The sequence below is a fragment of the Mus pahari genome, chromosome 4 (genome assembly GCF_900095145.1).
Source record: "Mus pahari chromosome 4, PAHARI_EIJ_v1.1, whole genome shotgun sequence".
Lineage (NCBI taxonomy): Eukaryota > Metazoa > Chordata > Mammalia > Rodentia > Muridae > Mus > Mus pahari.
Genome location: NC_034593.1, coordinates 89,785,899 through 89,810,783, shown reverse-complemented (window position 1 = coordinate 89,810,783; position 24,885 = coordinate 89,785,899). Strand labels below are relative to the sequence as shown.

General features: G+C 40.1%; 1 protein-coding gene across 1 annotated transcript in view; it reads right to left on the bottom strand.

Annotated features, from left to right (window-relative positions):
• Spag17 (sperm associated antigen 17) overlaps positions 1-24,885 on the bottom strand; it is a 237,961-nt gene that overhangs the window by 142,697 nt on the left and 70,379 nt on the right. The window contains exons 5-6 of the mRNA XM_021195509.1: positions 10,966-11,152; positions 8,688-8,882 (exon numbers count right to left, since the gene is read on the bottom strand). Coding sequence (XP_021051168.1) covers positions 8,688-8,882; positions 10,966-11,152 — 382 coding nt within the window. The remainder of the gene's footprint in view (positions 1-8,687; positions 8,883-10,965; positions 11,153-24,885) is intronic.

The window sequence follows — 24,885 nt, the reverse complement described above, 5'->3', positions numbered from 1 at the left end:
TACTAAGAACTCAAGGAGCTAGACTCCAGAAAATCAAATAAACCCGTTAAAAAATGGAGCACAGAGCTAAACAAAGAATTCTCAACTGATGAATATCAAATGGTTGAGAAGCACCTGAAAAAATGTTCAACATCCTTAATCATCAGGGAAATGCAAATCAAAACAACCCTGAGATTCCATCTCACTCCAGTCAGAATGGCTAATATCAAAAACTCAGGTGACAACACATGCTGTCGAGGATGTGGTGAATGAGGAACACTTCTCCATTGCTGGTGGGATTGAAAGCTTGTACAACCAGTCTGGAAATCAGTCTGTTGGTTCCTGAGAAAATTGGACATACTACCGGAGGATCCATCAATACCTCTCCTGGGCATATATCCCAAAGATGTTCCAACTGGTAATAAGAACACATGTTCCACTATGTTCATAGCAGCCTTAGTTACAATAACCAGAAGCTTGAAAGAATCCAGATGCCTCTAAACAGAGGAATGGATACAGAAAATGTGGAACATTTACACAGTGAAATACTACTCAGCTATTAAAAACAATCAATTTATAAAATTATTAGGCAAATGGATGGATCTGGAGGGTATCATCCTGAGTGAGGTACCCAATCACAAAAGAACTCACATGATATGTACTCACTGATAAGTGGATATTAGCCCAGAAACTTAGAATACCCAAGATACAATTTGCAAAAGAAATGAAACTTAAGAATAATGAATACCAATGTGCGGATACTTCGTTCCTCCTTATGATGGGGCACAAAATACCCATGTATGGAGTGACTGGGACAATGTTTGGAGCTGAGCTGGAAGGAAGGACTATGCAGAGACTGCCCCATCCTGGGATCCATACCATAATCAACCACCAGACACTATTGCATATGCCAGTAAGATTTTGCTGACATGACCCTGATATAGCTATCTCTTGTAAGGCTATGCCAGTTCCTGGCAAATAAAGAAGTGGATGTTCACAGTCATCTATTGGATGGAATATAGGGACCCCAAAAGAGGAGCTAGAGAAAGTACCCAAGGAGCTTAAGGGGTCTGTAATCCTATAGGAAGAACAGCAATAGGAATTAACCAATATCCCTTGAGCTCATGTCTCTAGATGCATATGTAGTACAAGATGGCCATGTGTGCCATCACTGGGAGGAGATGGCCTTGGTCTTGCAAAGATCATATGCCCCAATACAGGGGAATGCCAGGGCCAGGAAGTGGGAGTGTGTTGTTTGGGGAGCAGGGTGGGGGGGTTATAAGGGATTTCCAGGATAGCATTTGAATTGTAAATGAAGAAAATATCTAATAAAAATTGTTAGAAGAAGAAGAAGAAGAAGAAGAAGAAGAAGAAGAAGAAGAAGAAGAAGAAGAAGAAGAAGAAGAAGAAGAAGAAGAAGAAGAAGATGATGATCCTGGGCAGATGTCCTATAGACCCTTGAGGACACAAATACCATTCCCAGGCTACTATACCCAACAAAACTCTCAATTACCATAGATGGAGAAACCAAGATAGTCCATGACAAAACCAAATTTATACAGTATCTTTACACAAAACCAGCCCTACAAAGGATGATAAATGGAAAACTGCATCACCAGAGGGAAACTACACCCTAGAAAAAGCAAGAAAGTAATCTTCTTAAAAACAACACAAAAGAAGATAACAACACATACATAATTCCACCTCTAACAACATTATTCCTTAATATCTCTTAACATCAATAGACGCAATTGCCCAATAAAATGGCATACACTAGCAGACTGGATAAATAAAAAGAACCCAGCATTTTGCTGCATACAAGAAACACACCTCAGACATTACCTTAGAGTAAGGGCTGGAAAAAATTTTTCCAAATAAATGGTCCCAGGAAATAAGCTGGAGTAGCCATTCTAGTATTAGTTAAAATCGACTTTCAACCAAAAGTTATCAAAAAAGATAAGGAAGGAAACTTTATACTCATCAAAGGAAAAATCTACCAAGAAGTACTCTCAGTTCTGAACTCCTATGCTCCAAATGCAAGGGCACCCAGATTCATAAAGGAAACTTTACTAAAGCTCAAAGCACACATTGCACCACACACAATAATAGTTGGAGACTTCAACATTCCACTCTCATCAATGGACAGATCTTAGAAACAGAAACTAAACAGAGACACAGTAAAACTAACAGAAGTTATGGACCATATGGATTTAACAGATAGATATAGAACATTTCATCCTGAAACAAAAGAATATACCTTCTTCTCAGAACCCCATGGTTCCTTCTCCAAAATTGACCATATAATCGGTCACAAAACAGGCCTCAACAGATACAAAAATATTGAAATAATCCCTTTCATCCTATAGATCACCATGGACAAAGGCTGTTCTTCAATAACAAAAACAACAGAAAACCCACATATATGTGGAAGCTGAACAACATCCTACTCAAAGATAACTTGGTTGAGGAAGAAATAAACAAAGAAATGAAAGACTTTTTAGAATTTAATGAAAATGACGGCACAACATACCTAAACTTATGGGACACAATGAAAGCAGTCCTAAGAGGAAAACTCATAGCTCTAAGTGCATCCTAAAAGAAACTGGAGACAGCATATTCTAGTTGCTTAACAGTACACCTGAAAGATCTAGAACAAAAAGAAACAAATTTACCCAAGAGCAATAGACTGGAGGAAATAATCAAACTCATGGCTGAAATCAATCAAGTAGAAACAAAAGGACTATACAAAGAATAAAAAAAGAGAGGAGAGGCACAGGGGAAATTTTCCTGAATAGAACACCAATGTCTTAGTGCTTAGCACTTATGTGCTAAGATGAAGAATCCTTTAAATGCTACCTCATAAAATTGCAAAGCTTCTGAAAGGCAAAGGACACTGTCAATAGGACAACATGGCAGCCAACAGATTGGCAAAAGATCTTTACCAACCCTATATGTGATAGAGGGCTAATATCCAATATATACAAAGAACTCAAGAAGTATATATTGTTATCTAGACTCCAGAGAACCAAATAACCCTATTGAAAAATGGGGACAGAGATAAATAGAGAATTCTCAACTGAGGAATCTTGAGTGGCCAAGATTTTCATCAGGGTAATGCAAATCAAAGCAACCCTGAGATTCCATCTCACACCAGTCAGAATGACTAAGATCAAAAACTCAGGTGACAGCAGATGCTGGCAAGGTTGTGGAGAAAAAGGAACACATCTCCATTGCTGGTGGGATTGCAAGCTTGTACAACCACTTTGGAAATCAGTTTGTTGGTTCCTCAGAAAATTGGACATAGTACTACCTGAGGACCCACTAATACCACTCCCCAGTATATACCCAGAAGATGCTCCAACATGTAATAAGGACACATGCTCCAATATGTTCAAAGCAGCATTATTTATAATAGCCAGAAGCTGGAGAGAACCCAGATGTCCCTCAACAGAGAAATGGATACAGAAAATGTGGTACATTTACACGATGTAGTACTACTCAGCCATTAAAACAATTAATTCATGAAATCACAGGCAAATGGATGGAACTTGAAAATATCATCTTGAGTGATATAACCCAGTCACAAAAGAATGCACAGGGTATGCACTCACTGATGTTAAGTCAAAAGTTTGGAATACCCAAGATACAATTCACAGACCATATGACGCTCAAAAAGAAGGAAGACCAAAATGTGGATGCTTCAGTGCTTCTTAGAAGGGGAACAAAATACTCACAGGAGAAAAATATGGATATGAAGTGTGGTGCAGACACAGAAGGAAAGGTCATCCGGAGACTACTTCACCTGGAGATCCATCCCATATACAGCCACCAGACCCAGACTCTACTGTGTATGCTAAGAAGTGCTTGCTGACAGGAGCTTGATATAACAGTTATATAACTGATATATCCTGAGAGGCTCTGCCAAAGCCTGACAAATACAGAGGTGATGCTCACAACCAACCATTGGACTGAATGTGGGGTCCCTGATGGAGGAGTTGGAGAAGTGACTGAAAGATCTGAGGGGGATTGCAGACCAATGGATTGGAGCAACAGTGTCAACTGGTCAGACACTCCCGGGGCTCCTGGGAACTGGACCAACAACCAAAAAGTACACATGGAGGAACCTATGGCTTCAACTGCATATGTGGAAAAGGAGAGCCTTACTGGACATAAGTGGGAGGAGCATCCCTTGGGCTTGAGGGAGTCCAATGCCCCAGTGTATGGGAATGCCAGGGCTGGAAGGCAGGAGTGGGTGGGTGGCAAGGGGTTCTGGAGGTGAGACTTGGAAAGGGGATAACATTTCAAATGTAAATAAAAAAATCCAATAAAAGAAAAGTAAAATATTATGAACCATAACTTCAACCTAGAGATATAGGTATGGTTTAACATGCATGAACTAATAAATGTAGTCCATGACATAAACAGACTAAATGAAAAAAAAAAAAACAACACATGATCATCTAACTAGATATAGAACAGACCTTTGACAAAATCCAACACCATTTCATTATAAACAACCTAAAGAGATACAAATGACATATCTTAACATAATAAAAGCAATTTACAATAAGCTCATTGCCAATGCCAATGTGAGTGGAGAGAAACTCAAAACATTTTCACTAAATCACAAATAATACAAAGATGTCCATTCTTTCCATACACATCCTGTATAGTACTTGAAATCCCGGATAGAGCAACAAGACAACTGAAGGAGATCAAGGTATAAAAACAGGAAAGAAAGAAGTTGAAGTATCTTTATTTGCAGATGACATAATTTTATACATAAGCAATCCTATAAATTCGATAAGGAAAGTTCTAATGCTGATAAAAATCTTCAGGTAAGTATCAAGATACAAAATTAATGTAAAAAAAAAAAAAAACAAAAACAGTAGCCTTCCTATGTTCAAATAACAAATGGTCTGAAAAAGAAATCAGGAAATAATAACTTCTAAAATAGCTTAAATGTCATCTTTGGGTAACTCTAACCAAGCCAGAGAAAGATTTGTATAATAAATCTTTAAGAAGAAAGAAATGGAAAAGGATATCAGAAGATTAAAAAGATCTTACATGTTTAAGGATTGGTAGGATTAATGTACTTAAAATGGCCACCCTATCAAAACAATCTGCAGATTCAACTCAATCCCCATCAAAATTCTAACACAATTCTTTCAAGATATTGAGAAAGCAATTCTCAATTTCATATGGAAGCAAAAAATTCCAGGGTAGCTAAAATTATCCTGAATAATAACATAACAACAGCAACAGGATACCATAACAACATAACAACAACGATAATGCAAGAAGCATCACCATTCAGATTTTTAGTTGTATTACAGAGTTGCAATAATCAAAACACAAAGTATTACCATAAAAATAGACATGCTGATTAATGGAATCTAATCAAAGCCATAGACATAAGTTTTCATGCCTATGGATATTTGATTTTTTGACAAAGAAGCCAGAAATACACAGTGGAGAAAGAGAGAGCATCTTCAACAAGTGATGCGAGTCAAACTGAATGGCTGTATGTAGAAGAATGCAAGTGGATCCACACTCATAATACTACAAAAACAAAACAAAACAAAAACAGAAAACAAAACCCCCAGCTCCAAATGGATCAAGGGCATCAATGTAAGGGCAGACATACCAAATCTTACAGAAGAGAAAGTGGGAATGGTCTTGAACTCATTTGCACAGGAAAGGCCTTTAGGAAAAAGACATCAACACCCTCGCCAGCAGCTGCTGTCACCTGAATTTTTAATCTTAGCCATTCTGACTGGAGTGAGATGGAATCTTAGGGGTGTTTGATTTGCATTTCCCTGATGACTAAGGATGTTGAACATTTTTTCAGGTGTTTCTCAGCCATTTGGTATTCCTCAGTTGAGAATTCTTTGTTTAGCTCTGTACCCCATTTTTTAATGGTGTTATTTCAGCTATTGGATGGAACACAGGGCCCCCAATGGAGGAGATAGAGAAAGTACCCAAGGAGCTGAAGGGGGATGCAACCCTGTAGGTGGAACAACAACGTGAATTAACCAGGACCCCCTGAGCTCGTGTCTCTAGCTGCATATGTAGCAGAAGATGGTCTAGTCAGCCATCATTGGAAAGAGAGGCCCCTTGGTCTTGCAAACTTTATATGACCCAGCACAGGGGAAGGTAAGGGCCAAGAAGTGGGAGTGGGTGGGTAGGGGAGCAGGGGCAGGGGGGTATAGGGAACTTTCGGGATAGCATTTGAAATGTAAATAAAGAAAATAATAATATTAATAATAATAAAATGAAAAAAATCAAGAAAGAAAGAAAGAAAGAAAGAAAGAAATAAAGAAAGAAAGAAAGAAAGAAAGAAAAAGACATCAATAGTACAAGTATTACCAACAGTTAATACTTGGCTTCCTGTAACTGAAAAACTTCTGTGTGGAATGGGTGCTATCATTCAAACAATGTAAACCTACATAATGAAACGAGTTCTTTGCTAATTATATATTTGATAGAGGGTTAGTATCTAAAACACATAAAGGATAACACACACACACACACACACACACACACACACACACACACAAACCCTGAACAAATAAACAAATAACCTGATTTAAAATTGGTCTACAGAACTAAGCAGAAAGTTCTTAAAAGGAAAAACACAAATGGCTGAGAAACACTGAAAGAAATGCTCAACATTCTTATGCACTAGGGGAATGCAAATTAAACTGCTTTGAGATTTCCACGAAGTGTAACCTATATACAACATTGCTAAGCTCGTCAAGAACCCAAGACTAGATATGTCCCATGAGCCTAGGGGAAATCTGACACTATTGTTCTGCTAAGGGAACACAGCCATAAAATGACTCCTAATGACATACTGCTATACACATAGATTAGTGCCATAGAGTAGGCAGAAATTGACGCAGACTCAAAACTGGACAATGTGAAGAGAGTGAGAAACTTTAGATCACTTGGTACTGAATGAGATATTTTCATTAATGATCTTTCCTCAAGGTTCAGGGATCTATACAGAGGTAATAGGTAACTCCAAGAAAGCAGTGCCTCTCCCACAGGAGACTGATGCAATATGAAATCGCAGAGACTGTGGCAGCATGCATAGTGCCTGCATAGGTTTAAGCCAGGTAAGGTTCCTGCATTGAAATGGGAAAGTAGACACAGTGCCACACCCCTAACAAAGAAGTTATTTGTAGTTGATACTAACTGGTAAAGGGAAAATCAGTTTTCTCCAAGTGATTCTTACTGGGTATATTAACAACATTATACAACAGACCCCATACTCAGGAGTAGTTGGCTAACACAAAACTATTTCAATAATATGTTTCTAGACGTTGTTTCATTTTACATTTTGGGGGGCATTTTTGTTTGTTTGTTTTATTTTCTCTTACTATACAAGCAAGATTTTGATTTCTGTTTTTGTGGAGTTTCTCTGTAAATTTTGTGGGGTTTTTTGTTTTCCTTTTAAGAGAGCGAAAAAAAACCAAAAACAATAATTTGGGTAGATGGAGAGGTGGGAAAGATCATTAAGGAATTAGGGGAGTGGAAAACCACAAAATATATTGTATGAAAATATTTTTCCAATAAAAACATACTTCCTTGGAATGTTGGGAAAAAAAAAAAATATATATATATATATATATATATATATATATATATCTCAATATATTTAGAACTCTTAGCATTGAGCTTAGATACCAAATTATGCACCCAATAAATGGTAATTATTAATATTATCAAAGGTAGTGATTTCTAACTTTGGTGAAAAATAGAAGGAAATTGATATTTGACTATAAGTTAAAAGGCATGGTGAAAATATTGATGATAACATCAAAATCAACACCTATAGTAAGAATAACTTGGCCCCTGGAATCACAGATTGGCATTGATTCTCAGTGCTGTAGCTTTCTGGTTTTTATCCCATAGAAGTAAATTAGTACAATTCCTTGAGATTAAGACCCCAATACTCAAAATGACTGGACAATAATATGGCTGTGGCTTCATCTCTTTAATTTCCCAATTTAATCCTGGAAGATGCAATGTTTTCTCTGACTTTTATCACAATGAGTTAGTAATATGTGTGGAATAACTAACATGTAAAACCCAACTGGACAGGTAACTCAGCAGTTGAGAATACTTCCAGAAGACCTGAGTTCAGTTCCTGGCACCCATGTTAGGTTATGTACAGCTACTTGTAACTCCAGCTCCAACACCATCTTCTGTTCTCCATGATTACACACACACACACACACACACACACACACACACACACACACACACACACACACACACCCAACTGTATGATCTTGTCTGAGCTGTTCGGTGACTATGTCATTTGAAAGAAAAGAGTATTAACAAATATTTATCTAGCCCAGGCCTTGGCTAAACATTGCAGGTCAAAAGTTCCTGAAAAATAAAGTTGTGTAACCATACTTGCTCTCAGCTAAAAGACAGAGAATAATTGAGTAACCACATCTTCTGACCTATAGTCTACGTTTTCTGTGACTACATAGGGATACGAGCACCGAGTATGATTTTAATTTGTCAAATTTATGGCTCTTGGCTGATATAAGCAGAATATATAGCGAATCAGTCTTGAAAGGATTTAATAAAGTGCATGTTTTATAACCATGCTTCAGACATCAGATTACACTTGTATTGAGGGGCAGGCGCAATACTGATAGACTCTGTGAGTTCTGAGACCAAGCATGTACCTTCTGGCTGAAGGACAGCTTCCTGTTGCTGCCTGACTGCTGCCAGGTGGGTCTGCAGAGGTTCATAGTTCTCTGCAGATATTTTAATCACACTGGTTATAGGGATGCCAAGCTCAGTCATAATGGCCAATAGCTGAGGATTGTTGAAGCCCACAACAATAATGTAATGTTGGGCACCGTCGTCTGGCTCATCATCTGTTGGAAATACCAGAAAGAAGGTCAGCTCTCATTGTCAGGTAGAACAAGTTTCCCAGGCAAGACAATGGTGATTCTCAATTATGCATGTGTTCACAATCTCTCTGGCTTGCCAAGACCCAGGGAGTTGGCTGGATCGCAGACCTGTTGACTGTTTTTCATTATTGCTCTTCCAGTAAAGAGACTGGGGCCATTTTACAAAATATTAAATCATGTTTGCAAATGAGACATAGACATATTAGGAGGGCCAACACACATGGGGTCTGCGGCCATGGAACATGGTGCCTGAGCTTTTGTCGGAGTTTAACCTATAACTAGTTTCCTTTGATTCTAATCTCGGTTGAGCAACATCTGGCTTGACGTTACAAGTAGCTCCAGCTTTCTGGTACTTTATAAGTAAAGGTGTTTACAGGATAAGGAAATACTGTGGATGTGCTCTGTAGCATAGCACTGACTGAATTCACGTCAGGGTGGTGAGAACACCGTGCGTCAATGGTGAGGTTGCTATACTGCATTCTGTTTGAAGACATACATAGTATAAAGTAGTTCTCTATTCTCCTTTTTCTGGTAATGTTCCTTATGAATACTGAAACATGAGACTTTCTTAGACTACAATGATCTGGATATGACGGTAATTGTCCTGCTTTTGTGCTGACCATGCATGATACACAAGAGCTTTACATTGTACAGTGCAGCTCAGTACGGCCAGTGTACATGCCATACAACAGATGCTCACATTTTAAGTTCATGTAATTAATTCTCCCCAATATTGAAAATGGTCAGCATTGGTATTGACTATGGAGAGCATAGAATCGTTATTTTGGGGGCTTATCATCTTTTTTTATTTATTTTTGGCTTATTATCTTTAGAGTAGACATACATGAGAGGGATTAACTGATAAAAGATGCAAAAAAAAAAAAAATAGCCAGTCCCTCTTACTTCATTTAAACACAGTAAAGATCAAAAGTGTTGAAAGAAATTAAGAATCAAGTGTATTGATCACAAATAACAAACAAATAAAACAAAGATAGTATCAGGTAGTTCTGTCTGGACTCAGAGAAAACCAGCAGTGAATTGCTTGAATCACCAGTAACTCCTGAAGATGACTCAGTTCTGGGTCAGCCATTTAGGACAGAATGAAGTGCTATTTGGTCTGTTGAAGACAGAAAGGTTGTGTGAAAAGTTTGAGTCAAGAAGCTGCGCTATTACATGGCCTGGACCGAGGCCCTCCCCTCCCCTGCCCTGACACATAGGGCTGCCTTGTCTGACTGCAGTGAGAAAGGATGAGCCTAACCCTGCAGAGACTTGATGTGTCAGGATAGGGGCATAGCTAGGGGAGGCCCCACTCTCTCAGAGGAAAAGGGGAGGAGGTGGATGGAGGAACTTTGTGGGGGTCAGGGAAGGGGAACTGCATTGGGAATGTAAATAAATAAAAATAAAATATGCTGGATAGACCAAAAAGAAGAAGCTGTGCTCTGCATATGCCTCTCAAATAATTATATTTCTCACATGTATCAACTTTTCTCTTTTCTTCCTCTAACTTATCTGTGTGTGTGTGTGTGTGTGTGTGTGTGTGTGTCTGTACAGTTATACGTATTGACTATGAAAAGCATAGAATCATTGTTTGGGGCTTATTATCTTTAGAGTACACGTGTGTGTGTGTGTGTGTGTGCCTGTGTGTGCCATAATGCGCCTGAGGCGGTCAGGGGACAACTTGTGGCAGCTGGTTCTCTTCTTCCACCATGAGAAGCCTGGGGACGGTGGTGAAGCCTGAGAGTGAGCAACTTTACTCAGGAGCCATCTTGCTTCATCACTTTCAGTTTGCCTATAATTACACCTGACTTTCCATTACATTCTCATCAAGACAGTAATTACAAAAAAAAAAAAAAAAAAAAGCTAAAACCATACATGGATTGCAAACAGAAATATTTTTCAATCTGAGTGCCACAGAGCATAGATTATATGTGGCTTTAAAATAAAAAGGCTAAGAATGATAGTGTATAATAATAGAGGGGACTTTTAAAGTCCTATTCTGGTCTATAAAGCAAGAGGTGGAAGACACCATGTGGAGCTACACACTCACCGATGTAGGATTTGGTCTCGTCGTCTTCTCCCCTCCGCTTTAACTGTGTGGTCTTCCTCACTGTTACAGTGGCCTCAGGCTGGTCCTTGCTCTTTCCCTTCCCAGGCTTGGCACTGGTGGCCTTCTTCTCCTTTGGAGACTTCCCTTTTCCTTTCTCTTTTTCTGATTTTGTTCTTTCTTCTACCATCTGAAACGAGAAAGCACATTCTTACCCTCCTGGTCATCTTGTGAACAAGCAAAGTTTTCCCCAAGTTAGGCAACTTAATTCTCTAATTCACGTCATCAAATCAACCCTTGTTTTACTGCATTTCCATTGTTATTTGCATCATCCTGCCTCCAGAATCCTGCCCTATTTGAGTTCCTGTCCCAATGTCCTCTAATGATGAACAGTGCTGTGGAACTATGTGAGCTGAATCAACCCTTACCTCTTCAACTTCATTTTTTGGTCAGGGTGTTTTGTTGCAGCAATAGAAATCCTAATAAGACAGGGGCAGTGAGGAGCAGGCAGGAGTGTAGTGGGAAGGTACCAGGAGGTTGTTTAAAAGAATCGCCTTCTGGAAGAGGCTCATCTAAAGGAGTCTCTCAATCATTTGAGCTGTGTGTTTGTGCTGATGTGGGGTAGGGCAGAATGGGAGGAAGACTCAGAATACCTTGTGGTGTCAGGAGCTTGGGTTGGTCTCTTAGCCCATCTTTGTAGTGCGCATGTCTTTGTGTGAAAACAATCAAGCAAAACAAAACAAACCGGAAGACAATGAATAGGCTTTCTAAAATCTACCTGACTATGTTTTTCATGTTGGCCATTTTTAAAGGTTAAAAGGTCTTCTGAGATCCTAACACTAAAAACAAAATTCTCACCATTACAATTCTGCTTAAAAGCATATAGCCCTGACTAGTGGCTGATATCTACAAAGAGAGGATCCATAGAGGGTGACATCTGCTTGAATTCTTCACAAATTGCTCTAGGGCATGCTTGGTTCATATGTCTGTGGGAAGATCCAATATTGACCCTGCCCCTTCACAACTTCCCCCAAACTTTGCACACTATTCCCTAGTAAAACTGTGTCTGTATTGATAAATTGGAAGTGTTTATTCTCATTGAAATGATAGTGGAGGACTGGTCCTAAGATGACGACTCTACAGAATATAGATATAATATGTGGATCTTATTTATTTTCCATATGCAACAATACTTGAAGACAAAAATAATTAAAATATTGTATAATTATTTTGGGCTTTGACATCTATTTCCTCAGGTCATGAAAACTAATTTGAAAACCTCTAAGATATTATAGACTGGGTAAGTTGAAGATAGGGAGCGTTGGTACTCAGCTAACAGGCTGCATGATAGAGGGGAAAGAAGTTTGTGCTCCATATGATTTTTTTTTTCTGCTAAGGGCTCTGAAGGACTGACTCAGACAAACTTTGGCTTTCACGGATGGCATCATTGGTGCCAAAAAATTCCCTACCTAGCATGAGGGTTCCAAGGCTGGCAATGCTGCCACTCTCGCTCCTTAGCAGCCACGGGAAACAAATATCTTTGAAGCCCCCTGCTCCTGCTGATAGCACTGGGTAAAAACTGGGAAAGTACACCAGAGGTTGCAAAAAATGAAGAGAAATTGAATGTGGTTGAAGCATATGCAAGTGGTAAGATAACAGGCTAGAAGAGACAGAAGCAGTAACCTCAATAAAGGCAGCTGCAGCAGCCACCTCTGCCACAGCAGCCACTTCTGCCACAGCAGCCACAGCAGCCACCTCTGCCACAGCAGCCACTTCCGCCATAGCAGCCACAGCAGCAGCCACAGCAGCCACCTCCACCTCCGCCATAGCATCCACCTCCTCCACAGCAGCCACCTCCGCCACGACAGTCACCTCCGCCACAGCAGCCACCTCCTGCCACAGCAGCCACCTCCCGCCAAAGCAGCCACAACAGCAGCAACAGCATAAGTCCTTGAAAGTGAAGAAACCAGTCCCATGCCAGACAGTCAAGGTCCATTAAAAGGAAAAGAGCACACTGTCAAAGTCAAGGCACTAGACATCTGCCTTCCTTACGATCCCTGATGGTGATAATGAACTAAGCTTAATGAGAAAATGACAGCAAGCACAGAAGTTGTGAAAATCTGTGAATTTTTTTTTCTATGTGAGCATCCATATTGTCATTTGCTTGCTCAGTGGTCATTTCTATGAGTAGAGGGACAGAGCAACAGAGGCTGGGAGTGTCATGAACAGTTTTGGATGTGACACAGACCTGGCACAGAGATGTGAAAGGATCCAGCATTTCTCCCTGCACTAGATATGAATTGGTGCCTACAACAGGGCTAAGCACTACCTCTTAAGGTTCAGTCTAAGGGAAAAGAAAGATAGGTAAACAGACAGAAACAGAACTACAAATTTTAATGACTGCAGAGACAGAAACATAACTGAGGAGACTGTGCTCATAAGTCGGGGGATGGGATGCCTCTTCTAAGGAGGTGGTGTTGGAGCAAAAACCTGAAAAATTAGTCATAATGACCATGAGAAACAGGGAAAAGATGACATGTAAAGGCATTTGGGCATAAAGAAACTGTGTGTTCAGAGAGCTGGAAGACATAGGGCACCAGGACAAGGGCAGAGTGGCCCAAGGCAAGGGTGGAAGACTCGGCATGACCATGTCACCCAGAACTTTAGAGATGGGGCCAATAAATTCTTACCTCATTGAAAACCAGCAGGAAGGCTTGAGAGTTTTAGGGTGGGGGAGTTTATGGAAAACTGAAGTTTTAATAAGGAGATGTGGAAATAGTCCAGAGAAGATCTAACAGTGACTCACATGAAGGTGTTTGCAGAGTGGAGAAACGTAGATGGATTTCAGATCCATTCTGGATGTTTAAACTGTGCGAGTCTAACCACAATAATGAACAAGGAGGCATTCAAAGGGAGCACCGTGGATCGGAGGTTGAGCCCCTGGGTGGTTTGGTGCTAGTCCTTACTGAGATAGAGGACACTGGTGAGAAGCAGTTAACGTGGGAAGACTACTATAAGTGATCACATTATATTTGAGGTGCCTTGTTGCAGGGTAATGGGCCATGAGAAGAAGACTGGTAAGGTTGAGCTAAGGCTACAAATCCTGAAGACCCTGAAGGGATGGCAGGAGCTTTGCCTGTCCCAGGCACCAGGCCCCTGTCACATAACTGCAGTCTTCCGCAGCCCACCCCCTCCCCTTCCCCAAGAGATTTGTGGCCATCAGTCACATAGTGGCAAACCCCCAAGCCCTTCCACATGTAGAGGTTAGGCATCCCTAACCTCTCAGACCAAGCCAATAGGAAGCACATACTGTCAGACCCCAGCCCACTCCAAAACTGTATATAAAGATCCTATCCAGAAGGAATAAAGGTGAGTGAGAATTATTCCCTTGTCTGAGAGCTTCTGTCATACGAGCTGTAACACCCATCACTGTCAGGGAAAAGAACTGCTCTTCTGAAAGGTCACCGGAAGCTCCCTTACACCTCACTGGCTAGTCAGCTTTCCACTGCTAGGGCGGTGTCTCAGAGCAACAACAGCAACACAGCAGCAGCAATGGAGGCAGTGGGGATCATTCCCCCTCCCTGCTCCTGCCCTTTCTCCTTCACTTGAACCCTCCCACCTGGCCCCGCCAGAAATAGCCATAGAAAGCCTCCGGTACACAGGCTCACACCTTGTGCTTCTAAGGGCCACATGATGTGTTCAGACATGTTAACTGCAGTTACCAATTCCAAGAACAAGAAACAGAGCTCAGATAAGTTCATGGAAAGACATAAATTGACTTCGGTAAGAGTTTCTAAGAAATGTGAGAATTGGGCTTTGGATCATAGGAAGTCCAAAACCTGTCCATTTGGTATAAGAGAAGAAGCCAGTCAACAAGAGGGAGAAGTGAATAAAAGGTCAAAAATGTAGGATGTAAGGAGACACAGCAAGTGGACTAAAAAGTTTTTAAAAATGTGCCTGTAGTTGTGGCTAACACTAAGCAAAGACAGCTATGGCAGGCTGTAGAGGAGGCAGACATGGAGACAGTGACACCAGGGACAGCATTTGTGTGGGCCAGCTACCTTGTCAAGTTTGGGTGTGAAGGGAACTTGGACCCTGTATCATTCATCAGGTGAGCAGATGGCAGTGGGTATGAAGATGAGGTAAGAATGTACCTCTGTGTATAGAGCCAGGAGTTTCCATGTTTGCTGGCTGATGGAATAATCCCGTACGGAGGGAGTCGTTGAAGGCATAGGGGCACATCTGAAAAGTTCCAGACAAGATTTACTAGTTCAGGATGAGCCACAGAGAGAGGCTCAGCTATTGGGCGTGGATGCAAGAAAGGAAGAGGCCTGGGTGGTCTTGAGAGAATGTTTCTAGCTTTCAAGAGAAGTGTGTGTGTGTGTGTGTGTGTGTGTGTGTGTGTGTGTGTGTGTGTGTGGTAAAGTCAGCAGGCAAGATCAGCAGGTAAAAACCTGGAATTTACAATAAGGTTAGATAATGTCAGGGTCATCTCAGACAATCAAGGAGCAAGTGTACTGGGGGAATGTGGCAGGACTTAGGCTCTGGTGAGATGAAAATAGAACAAGCATGATGGTTCCTCTGAACGCCTTGAGTTGTCTTTGTTTGCTCAGATACAGACATGAAGAGGGTGGGGTGGGGTTGCTGAGTTCAAGATCATGATGGAAAGCGAGAAAAGAGAGGAAATAAGACTTTCTAAAGCACAGGTCGACAGGTGTGGACCATGGATTAGAAGACAAACAGCAGAGATGACAATACATGGAGACTGGTGGCTGCCATGGACCAGCACTTACAATGGAGTTGAAGACACTTTGGGGGTGGGGGAAGTTCCTATTAGGTCATTTTAAGAGGGGAGGATAGGGGGCATCTAAGTTTAGAGAATGGAACACCTTAAGACTTCAGTGGTGATGGGCCAGGGTAGAACCACAGGAGCAAATGGCTGATGTAGGATGGAGGAAACAACCATTAGATGATCAAGAAGTCATTATGAAAACCTCTGTTCACAATGAGAGAAATAAGAAAAGAATCAGTGACAAAGGAAAAAAAGACCCAGAGAAGCCAAGGATGTTAGAGTCTATTCAAGTGTCCAAGGCAGTGACAGACTGATGGGAGGGTCTGAAAGACTGAGTCGGTATCTGTGGCCAGGCTGCTGCATCAGGCACCAAGGCTGCAAAACATTAAACACACCTTTCTGGTTTATATTTGAAGTTCTCTCTATAGCTTTGTTTTTCTACACGGAGAAAACTTTAAGCCAATAAGTCTGCCCTGTAATACCAAAAATAATATTCTCAGCCATAAATTAGCAATGAGCTATTTTAATCATGGCTGTCATCAATATTTAGGATATTTCTATTTACAAAGATCATGTTTTATAGCAGACATTGCACCTTGTTAAGTCCTTGCAGGTACAATGGGTACAGCATTAGCTTCACTTTATAAAGTTTGGTGGGAGTGAGCAACAATTTAATAACCAAGTTATTGAACAGGAATGCCAGGTCAGAGGGCTGTGTCACCCGTGTTCTCTTCAAAGAGTCCTTGGAGCATAGCCATGGCCCTGATTCCAGTGAGCTTGTGGGCTTTACTGTGGCTCATCAGGGCCTCTGAAAACTCAGCGTTGGGTGATGGCCCACATACCAATGTGAAACCCTGTCAATGTCCTTGGTAGGCATTACCCTTGCCACAGTAAAGTCACAACTTTTCCATCAAATGTCTTCCAGAAGCCTTTACGACTGAAATTTAAAACAAGGTCTTGGGGTAATTTCTTTGAACTGAGATAAGAAAGTGATTTTAGGTTAAGTAATTTTAAGGAATAATTTTTATCAACTTATGCACTCATTCAAGTAGCTCAGCATTCTACATGCATTTGTGGAGCACAGTGGGGGGAATTCTTGAATGATTTTCCTCCATGGAGTTTACAGTTCAGGAGATTCTGAGCATTGCTTCCTATGACTTTTCTTGGGGTGGGGGGGGGTCTTAGAAATGGATTGGTCATAACCCCAAGTTCAAAATCAGTGACAAATTCTGGTGCCAGTATCTAGTAATGCAGTATGAATTGTGATTTCAGACACCATGCTTTTAATCTGATCTCACAAAGCAAGCTGGGTAATTTCTGTTAAGACATACAGTTTGTCTGAGGACACTGAGCTGTGGGAGAGGCTGTGCTGCTGTGACTCACAGCTTTAAGCTCCCTTTACTGTTCTGAGGCTCCAGTTGGCCTCAGCTTCTGCTTCTCTCCCAGTGTCCTCTCCTGTCCTTCTGCCTCTCTCCTTTTATCTGTCTGCACTCCCTCTGCTCAGTCTTCCCGGGTACCCAGCAGTCGTTCCTGGATGCTCTACCTGTACTTACTCACGACTGTCTTTTTCTCTAATTGACAAGGCCACACCAGGAAACTGGGAACAAAATCTTTGGATCCGTTTCTTTTAGTATAAGTGAGTGATCACCATCACCCCCCTTCACTTTCACAAACATGTTTTGTTTCACCTTGGTCAGCCTTTTTACACCACTGTACTGGAGAGTTATCACCACTGGAAAGTTGAAAGATGAAGAAGCTACACACGTTTCCATAGTTTCAGCTCCTAGAAAGACGAGTGAAGAGTTGCTTTTGCCTCCACTTCTCTGCATCATTTTTATATGACTATCTTTGGCCTTCTCTCTAGACAGTTTACCGTCTTTCATAATAACAATAACGGTTGGTAGAACTTCAAGAAAGATGGTTATGAAAGAACCTCCAGGCACAGCAAGGATTCGGCAGTGAGCAGGAGCAGGCACAAGCTCCTGGTTCTAATGGGCTCCTGGTCTGGCGGAGATGTTTTTTGGTAGATTTCTGTACAGGTCCCTTGATCTCTTCTACCTTCTCATAGCTGACGTCAATGTTCATCTATCTTCTCCTCTCCCATATTTATAGACTGTCCCTTCACCCCACTATCCATACGGAGGCTGAACCAGGGCCTTATCATCCTCAAGCTCCCTCATTCCGAACAAAGATTGGCAGCTAGGATCCTAGAGTTGTTCCTTGGTTTGAAATGGGTTCTTCTGTTTCTACTAAGCTCTCGTCACAGGAAGTTCAAACCTGACCTTTAATTTTCTCTCGTTTTATGTACCTCATTCTAACCTACAGGTTGCTGTAGCATTTAGGGGTAAATGTTAGGGACTGGTTCAAATGCTTTGATTTAATCTGGAAGCTCCGTGTCCAAATGCTGAAGGTTCTTGCCCTCAATTGGTTTTGATTGATCAATAAAGATGCCAGCAGCCAATGGTTGGGTAAAGGGAGACAGGGTGGGACCTTTAGATTTTGGTGGGCTAGAAACTGGGGAAAAAGGAGGCAGAGAGCCAAAGTGGATTAGCTAAACTCACCATTATAGGTGAAAGCTGAACAAGGCAGACTAGACAAATATTCAGCATCAACGAACCCTAAACCACAAACTAAACTTTGCTCATATACTCTGTCTTGCTTTGAGACACCATGACTTCATGTTCCTCTTCCATGGCCTTCTGCTCATAGCTTAAAATATTTGAGGGAGCCTCTTGTCAATTCAAGACAAAATGCAGGCAGGAAAAAAGCTTTTCTCCAGCTGTGTTGGGGAACATATATCCCTAGCACATGGGTGGAGGGTCACGTTTATCGTGGAATGTACTCTCTCTAAAACAGAGTATGAATACAAGACACCTAGATGCTTCCTACTGTGGGAAGGCTTTGGGTAGGTACAGGGACTTCTGAACCATTAAGATACTTAGCAGATGTGGAAGTCTCATGCAAAGCAATACCTGAAGATAGTTACAGCATTCCATGTACTCACTTGACTATTAAGTGAATCTACATAGAATCTTTAGTTACATCATCTTTCTGAAGATAGGGGAAAGATTCTGTTCTGTAACAAAGCAACTTGGTTATTTGGTAATTCAAAATGTTTCAGATAATATTTTATTTCTAAATGTCATCTTGATGTTAACACTCAAACCTAATTGACATTCCTTCTTCCTTTCTCAGTAGTGGGGGTGAGAGTTCAGTGGTAAAAGCCAAGTACATGGTAGTGAATAGCTATACTTCATCTATTTTATAGCCAATTCTCTATATACCATGTATCACTGATGTGTGTGTGTGTGTGTGTGTGTGTGTGTGTGTGTGTGTGTGTGTGGCCTGCTGTAAGATCTTCACAGTAAAATTAAGGAGATGGAGAAGAAAGCAGGCTTGTGGAAGTTGTAACAAATTTACTCCATTATGTGTTTTACAAGAAACTAGGTCTTTTCTGAGTCCTGTGTTAGAGCTCTTTGATCATCTCACTCCTCCTAGTAAGCAAGTCACTTGTTTGGTTCCAGAGATGGTGAGAGCCTTAGAGACTGTGTATGAGGTAAAACAATATTAATCATATTTATCCTCTTGAAAAAGGATTGAGCAGTACAAAGGGAGTAATGAGAGAGGTGTGTGAGTGTGCGTGTGTGTGTGTGTGTGTGTGTATGTGTGTGCGTGTGTGAAGTGCTCCAAACTCAGAATATGCGTGTATGAAATAGATATGTTTTACTTTTATGAAATCCCTTCACTGTTAATTAGCCACCAAACTGTCCAATATCCAAGATGGTTCATGATACACACAGTGATCTCCAAGTTAAGTTGATCAGGGTGATAATTTTTTTACATGGAGAACTATGTCTAATGGTAACAGTTCAATTTGAAAACACAAGATTATGGGAATATTTGGGGAACCAATTAATCCAGTTGTAAAATCTACACTAAATACATTATTAAAAATATAGACCATTGTGTATTGCATAGTATATTATTAGCTATCCCAAATGTAGAAAGCACATACATGTCCATCAATAGAATAATAAATAAGAAAATTAGCATAAGCAGTAGAAACTCACAGAACAAGTTAGTAACAATAGATATGGGTGTTGTGATAATAGTCAAATTATGATACATTTTAGCTAGAAAAAACCTATTAAAATATTTTACCATGATTATAACTCTATAAAGGAATGAATATATATGATGTATATTCCATATATCATATAGTATTATTATTACATATAATATATTATAGTATATATGATATATATCAAGAAGTAGAAAAGAAAGCATTCTGAATATTACTGTTATTGATAATAATAGGATGATGGTAGTTTATTGTTATCTGTTATGCTTTATATATTATTTCTATACTTTTTGGTTTTTTCCTCTTCACTCTCCCTCCTACTCCTTACTGCCCCAGGTCATTTCCAGTACCTCCAGTGATCTGAAAATGTATGAAGTTGAATTAAAAACTCGCTTCTCCAGAGAGCTGTTAGAAGACTGGTTCTCAATCTTCCTATCGCTGCGACCCTTTATCACAGTTGCTCATGTTGTGGTGACCCCCAAACCTAAAATTATTTCCACTGCTACTTCATAACTGTAATTTTGCTACTGATATGAATTGCAATGTAAATATATGTTTTCTGATGGTCTTAGATGACCCCTGTGAAAGGGTCATTTGACCCCCAAAGGGGTCAAGACCCACAGGATGAGAACTGCTGTGTTAGAGTGAAGAAAAAAAAATATGTTTAGAGAAGTTGGAGAGATGGCACGGTGATGAAGAACACTTGTTGCTCTTCCAGAGGACCTGAGTTTGATTCCTGTCACTCACATTGGGCAGATCCCAAGAGTTTGTATATAATTCCAGCTCTAGGGGATCAGTTTCCTCTTCTGGCCTCTATAGGCACCAGAAGCACATATACACATACATTTACATGAATAAAAACATTCATGCTTAGGGATGTATTTGCTTCAACTGATCAAATGATACAATCTTTAGAAGCCCAAACAGTAGTATTAGGCATGGGAGGTAATTTGCACAGTCCCTTGTTCAGTGAATCAAAATGTAGGGATGTCTGTGTGTGTGGTGGCCCGAGAAGTGGGCAGGTCTGATATGTGCTTCCTGCAGGATCATACATGGCTCAGAGAGACTTTGGCATCATGCAAGCTAGTGATATCCTCGTTAACCACGCGAAGGGGCAGGGAAAAGGCATTAGGGTGTACAAAATAAACTCAGAAAGTCTCATTCTTCAAAAGACTCGGTGATTTCTTAGGAAGAAAGGAGTAGAAATTAAGTCATGGTTGTTCTTTGTATCAGTGATTGGTTAACCCAATGCTGTTTATCTTTGCTGAGTTTTCTTCCTTTTCTAGACAACTGTCCCCACACTGAACCTCACAAAGTGATCAGTCAGAGCAGATGCCTGTGGACAGATTATCCAGCAAGACTCTGAGTCCCAGGGAAACAGGACCAGACAGCGTTTTACTGCATGGGAGCCAGAGGCCATCTCAGAATTACTGATACAGACAGGTGAGGTGTTCACAGTGGTTAACAGCACACATTCAATCTGATGGTTGGGATTGGACTCCTGACAGTTGAGAGCCTTCTTCAAGAAGGCTTAAGTTCCCACCACCCACAATCTCAACTACTACTACTACTACTATTACTACTACTACTTTTTTTCTCCCATCAGTAACCATCTTCAAATTGGGAATGCGTCATTTAAATCGTTTAACTACTAAATAATATAACATGTCTAAAGATATAGAGTCAAACAGTCAATAATAGTAGCTGTTATTAATTACTATCCAAAAATGCTAGTCTATTTTCCCTCTTTAGTCAAAATTTTCTAGTAGTGTATGAAAAGTTTTCATTAATAAAAATCAGAACAGGCAGCACAGCAGAGTCCTGTTTAGCCGAGAGGCCAGCTGGGGCATCATTTATTTCTGCACAATTGCTGGGGTTTGGGGTCCCTTAGATCTTCCATTTGTGTCAGTTGGATCTTCATTTTCATAATCCTGCCTCAAAGAATTCCAGCCAGCCAGTGAGGCAAGTTATTCCTTTCCTAGAACCACCCAGGAGCCCTCCACACAGGGTCCATGCCCTTCCTCTGTTTGACTTCTTAAAATAGTTTCTGAAGAATTTAACCACAACTGAATCAAAACTAACCAGCCTGTAATTTCCTGGTCTGTCCCTATGGCCTTTCCTTTAAAATAAAACACACGCGCAAAATGGCATTTCTCTGGCCGATTTCCAGCTTCTTGGGGTTTGACTGGAAGAAGCTCGGGGATGTCTGTGGAAATGGTTCTTCTTACTCTCTCTTCATTTCTCCTTGGGAGAAGGCTGCAGCTTGTATGGGGCTTCATTATTCCATGTTAGCAAAATTAGGCTGTTTTTATTTATTTTTTAATGAAGAAGGTGCTGGATATTGTCTGCCCATAGTTCTTTATGTCTGCCTTTCCTCCATTCTTGTGTATATGAAAACAAGGCAGTGCATCCTTGGTATACAAACTACAGACAAAAAGAATCAACCCTTCATATAAAAGTGTTTGCTGTCAACGTCTGAGAAAATGTGAGCAGATTTATTTCATCATGAAAGGCACAATTAAAACATATTTGGATATTTTAGGGAAAGTCTCCTCAAATATTCTGATTTCAGTTCTGAATTATGGGAAGACTCCACTTACATTGGTTAGTAATATTAAAGGTCAATGATTTTTTTTGTAATGTAGCCATAGCCATTTCCCAACTCTTTTGAACATTCTTTTAGTTTCTTAATCACACTGAGATATAATTCACAAGCAAGTAAGTGCTTATAATTAATACATAATACAAAAGTTTATCAGAAGCAAGAGAGACTGAAAAGAAAAAGTCACACAATAGCTAAATCAAAATGTTCCAGAATAAAAACCAAGAGACATATTTAAAAACCAGAATGAATGTGATGGGAATCCCTGCATCCAGTACGCTATATCCACGGATATTTGTTATAGTGAATGTTTGCCAGACTGATGAATTAACTGCAGATGTTAATGCAGGACTAAAGCTGCAGAGTGATCCTTGAGATAACAGTGGAGGGGAGATTCATTTCTGAGCAGACATTCCCATTCAAATTTTATGACATAGTAAACAGCCCAATTTGCTATTGTAATACAGGATAATAATATTCAGGTCTTCTGAAATGTTAGAGATGTTTTTATTTCTCAACAAACACCCCCATTCAAATTTTATGACATTGTAAATATCCTAATTTGCTATTATTATGCAGGATCATCATTCAGAAGTTCTGAGGTGTTAGAAATATTTATACAACAGAGCACATTTCTAATCTGTTTCTACCTATATCTATATTTATATATCTGGAAGTCATTATTGAAGTATTTCCAAACAGATGGGTGTTTTCAAACAGGTCAAGCATATTTACAATTAGAAGTTGCCATTTGTATCCTACAAGTCCACATGGTAAGGTTCTACCTTTGTTCCTTCAGAGCGCCTTTCCCTTATGGTTTTCACGATATTAATTATCTAGCAAGTTTCCTTTCAAAGCAGAAATCAAAAGCAACAGCCACTGTTCAGCTGCAGCACATTCTTCGTCTTAGCCAGGACTAAAGTATCTTTATTCTATCTGGCACTTAAACTATAATTTACTGTTTGTTTTTAAAGGAAAAAAAAAAGATGTAGACATAGAATCAAATATATGGTGACACATTACATCTGTTCCATGGGGGCAAAGAGACAAACAATGCCTAATCCTATTATTTCTCTGTGCCTCCATCTCTGCCTTAACATTTTCTATAATTACTGCTGTAATTTTTTCCCTAAAGCATTCATTCTTTGCAAAGTTCATTTCCAAAAATTAAACACAGAAGATATAAAATATTCTTGGGGTGGGACAGATGCGAGTGATATACTAGAATTAGCTCATGAAAGTGAGTATCTCTGTAAATTTAATGGCAAGGGTGAAAAAACTTACGATTTGCTCCCTGTGCAACCCAAGTAGAGCCTTCTTCTAGGTTTGTCCAAGGAAGACCCTCTTCCCCCCACTGGTAATACACTTCCGTTAGCTATTGCAGACAATACGCTGCCCCTGCTTACTTTGCTGTCTGCCAGATTTTTTTTTAACTGAGGAGCATTAACCTCATTTGTTCTGACTAACCTCTCAGGTGGCACTGCCGAGATGTACACCAGTTACCTCATCCCTCACCCTGCAAACCGCTCCTTCCACCTCTCATGTACAAGGACGACTTTCTGGGGAGTAACCCATTCCAATCAGTTTTCATCCATTTATTTAGCACCTGCTCAGATGGTTTCAGCTCAGACACAAGGGACTGGTGCTCTGGAAAGCACTGGTAATAAGGATATTAAATTAAATTGGTTCTTAATTGTTCAGAGTTCTCTTACTGTATCTTCTGCTTTTTTCTTCAATAAATTAACTTCAAGCCATGGCTTATTAGACACCCAAAGTTTTAATGAGCAAATCAAGGTTCTTTGTATAGCTTCAGAATCTCCTAAACGTATTAATATAGTTCACAGTTCAGAGAAATGCTGAGCAAAAGAGGGATGTAAGGATATTTTATGTCAGTTCACATATTTAAAAATTCCTGAATGTCTAAAATATTCCATTTTTATTTGAACATTGCTTACTAAAATCTGAAAATATTGTAGTAAACAATTACTGACGTCTAATGGGCAGCAAACAGGTCTGCGACACTCTTTAGTGTGCTGTGCATCTCTGGGTGTTTCTCACAGTTCACTTGTACAATTCAAGTTCTCCCGCGACATTGGCATTTAAACACACAAGAGGAGATGGTAATACTTTTAAATTGTCTAAATTTTCTTTTGCTAACTTATAACTTCTCTGAGTGTTTCTTAGTGTACAAATTTATGATTCATGGTGGAAAGAACACCAGCAGATGGAAAACCATAACATCAGCCATTTCTTTGAATAGAATTTTCTTGGGTACAAAATGTGCCACCCCAGTAAGAAGCTATATGGGGCTCTTTTTAGGAAAGCATAGAGCTTTTGCAAGTACATAGAGCCTATTTTGCAAGTACAAAGCGATGGTATCACCATCATCATCACCACCACCACCACCACCATCACCATCACCACCACCACCACCACCACCACCATCAC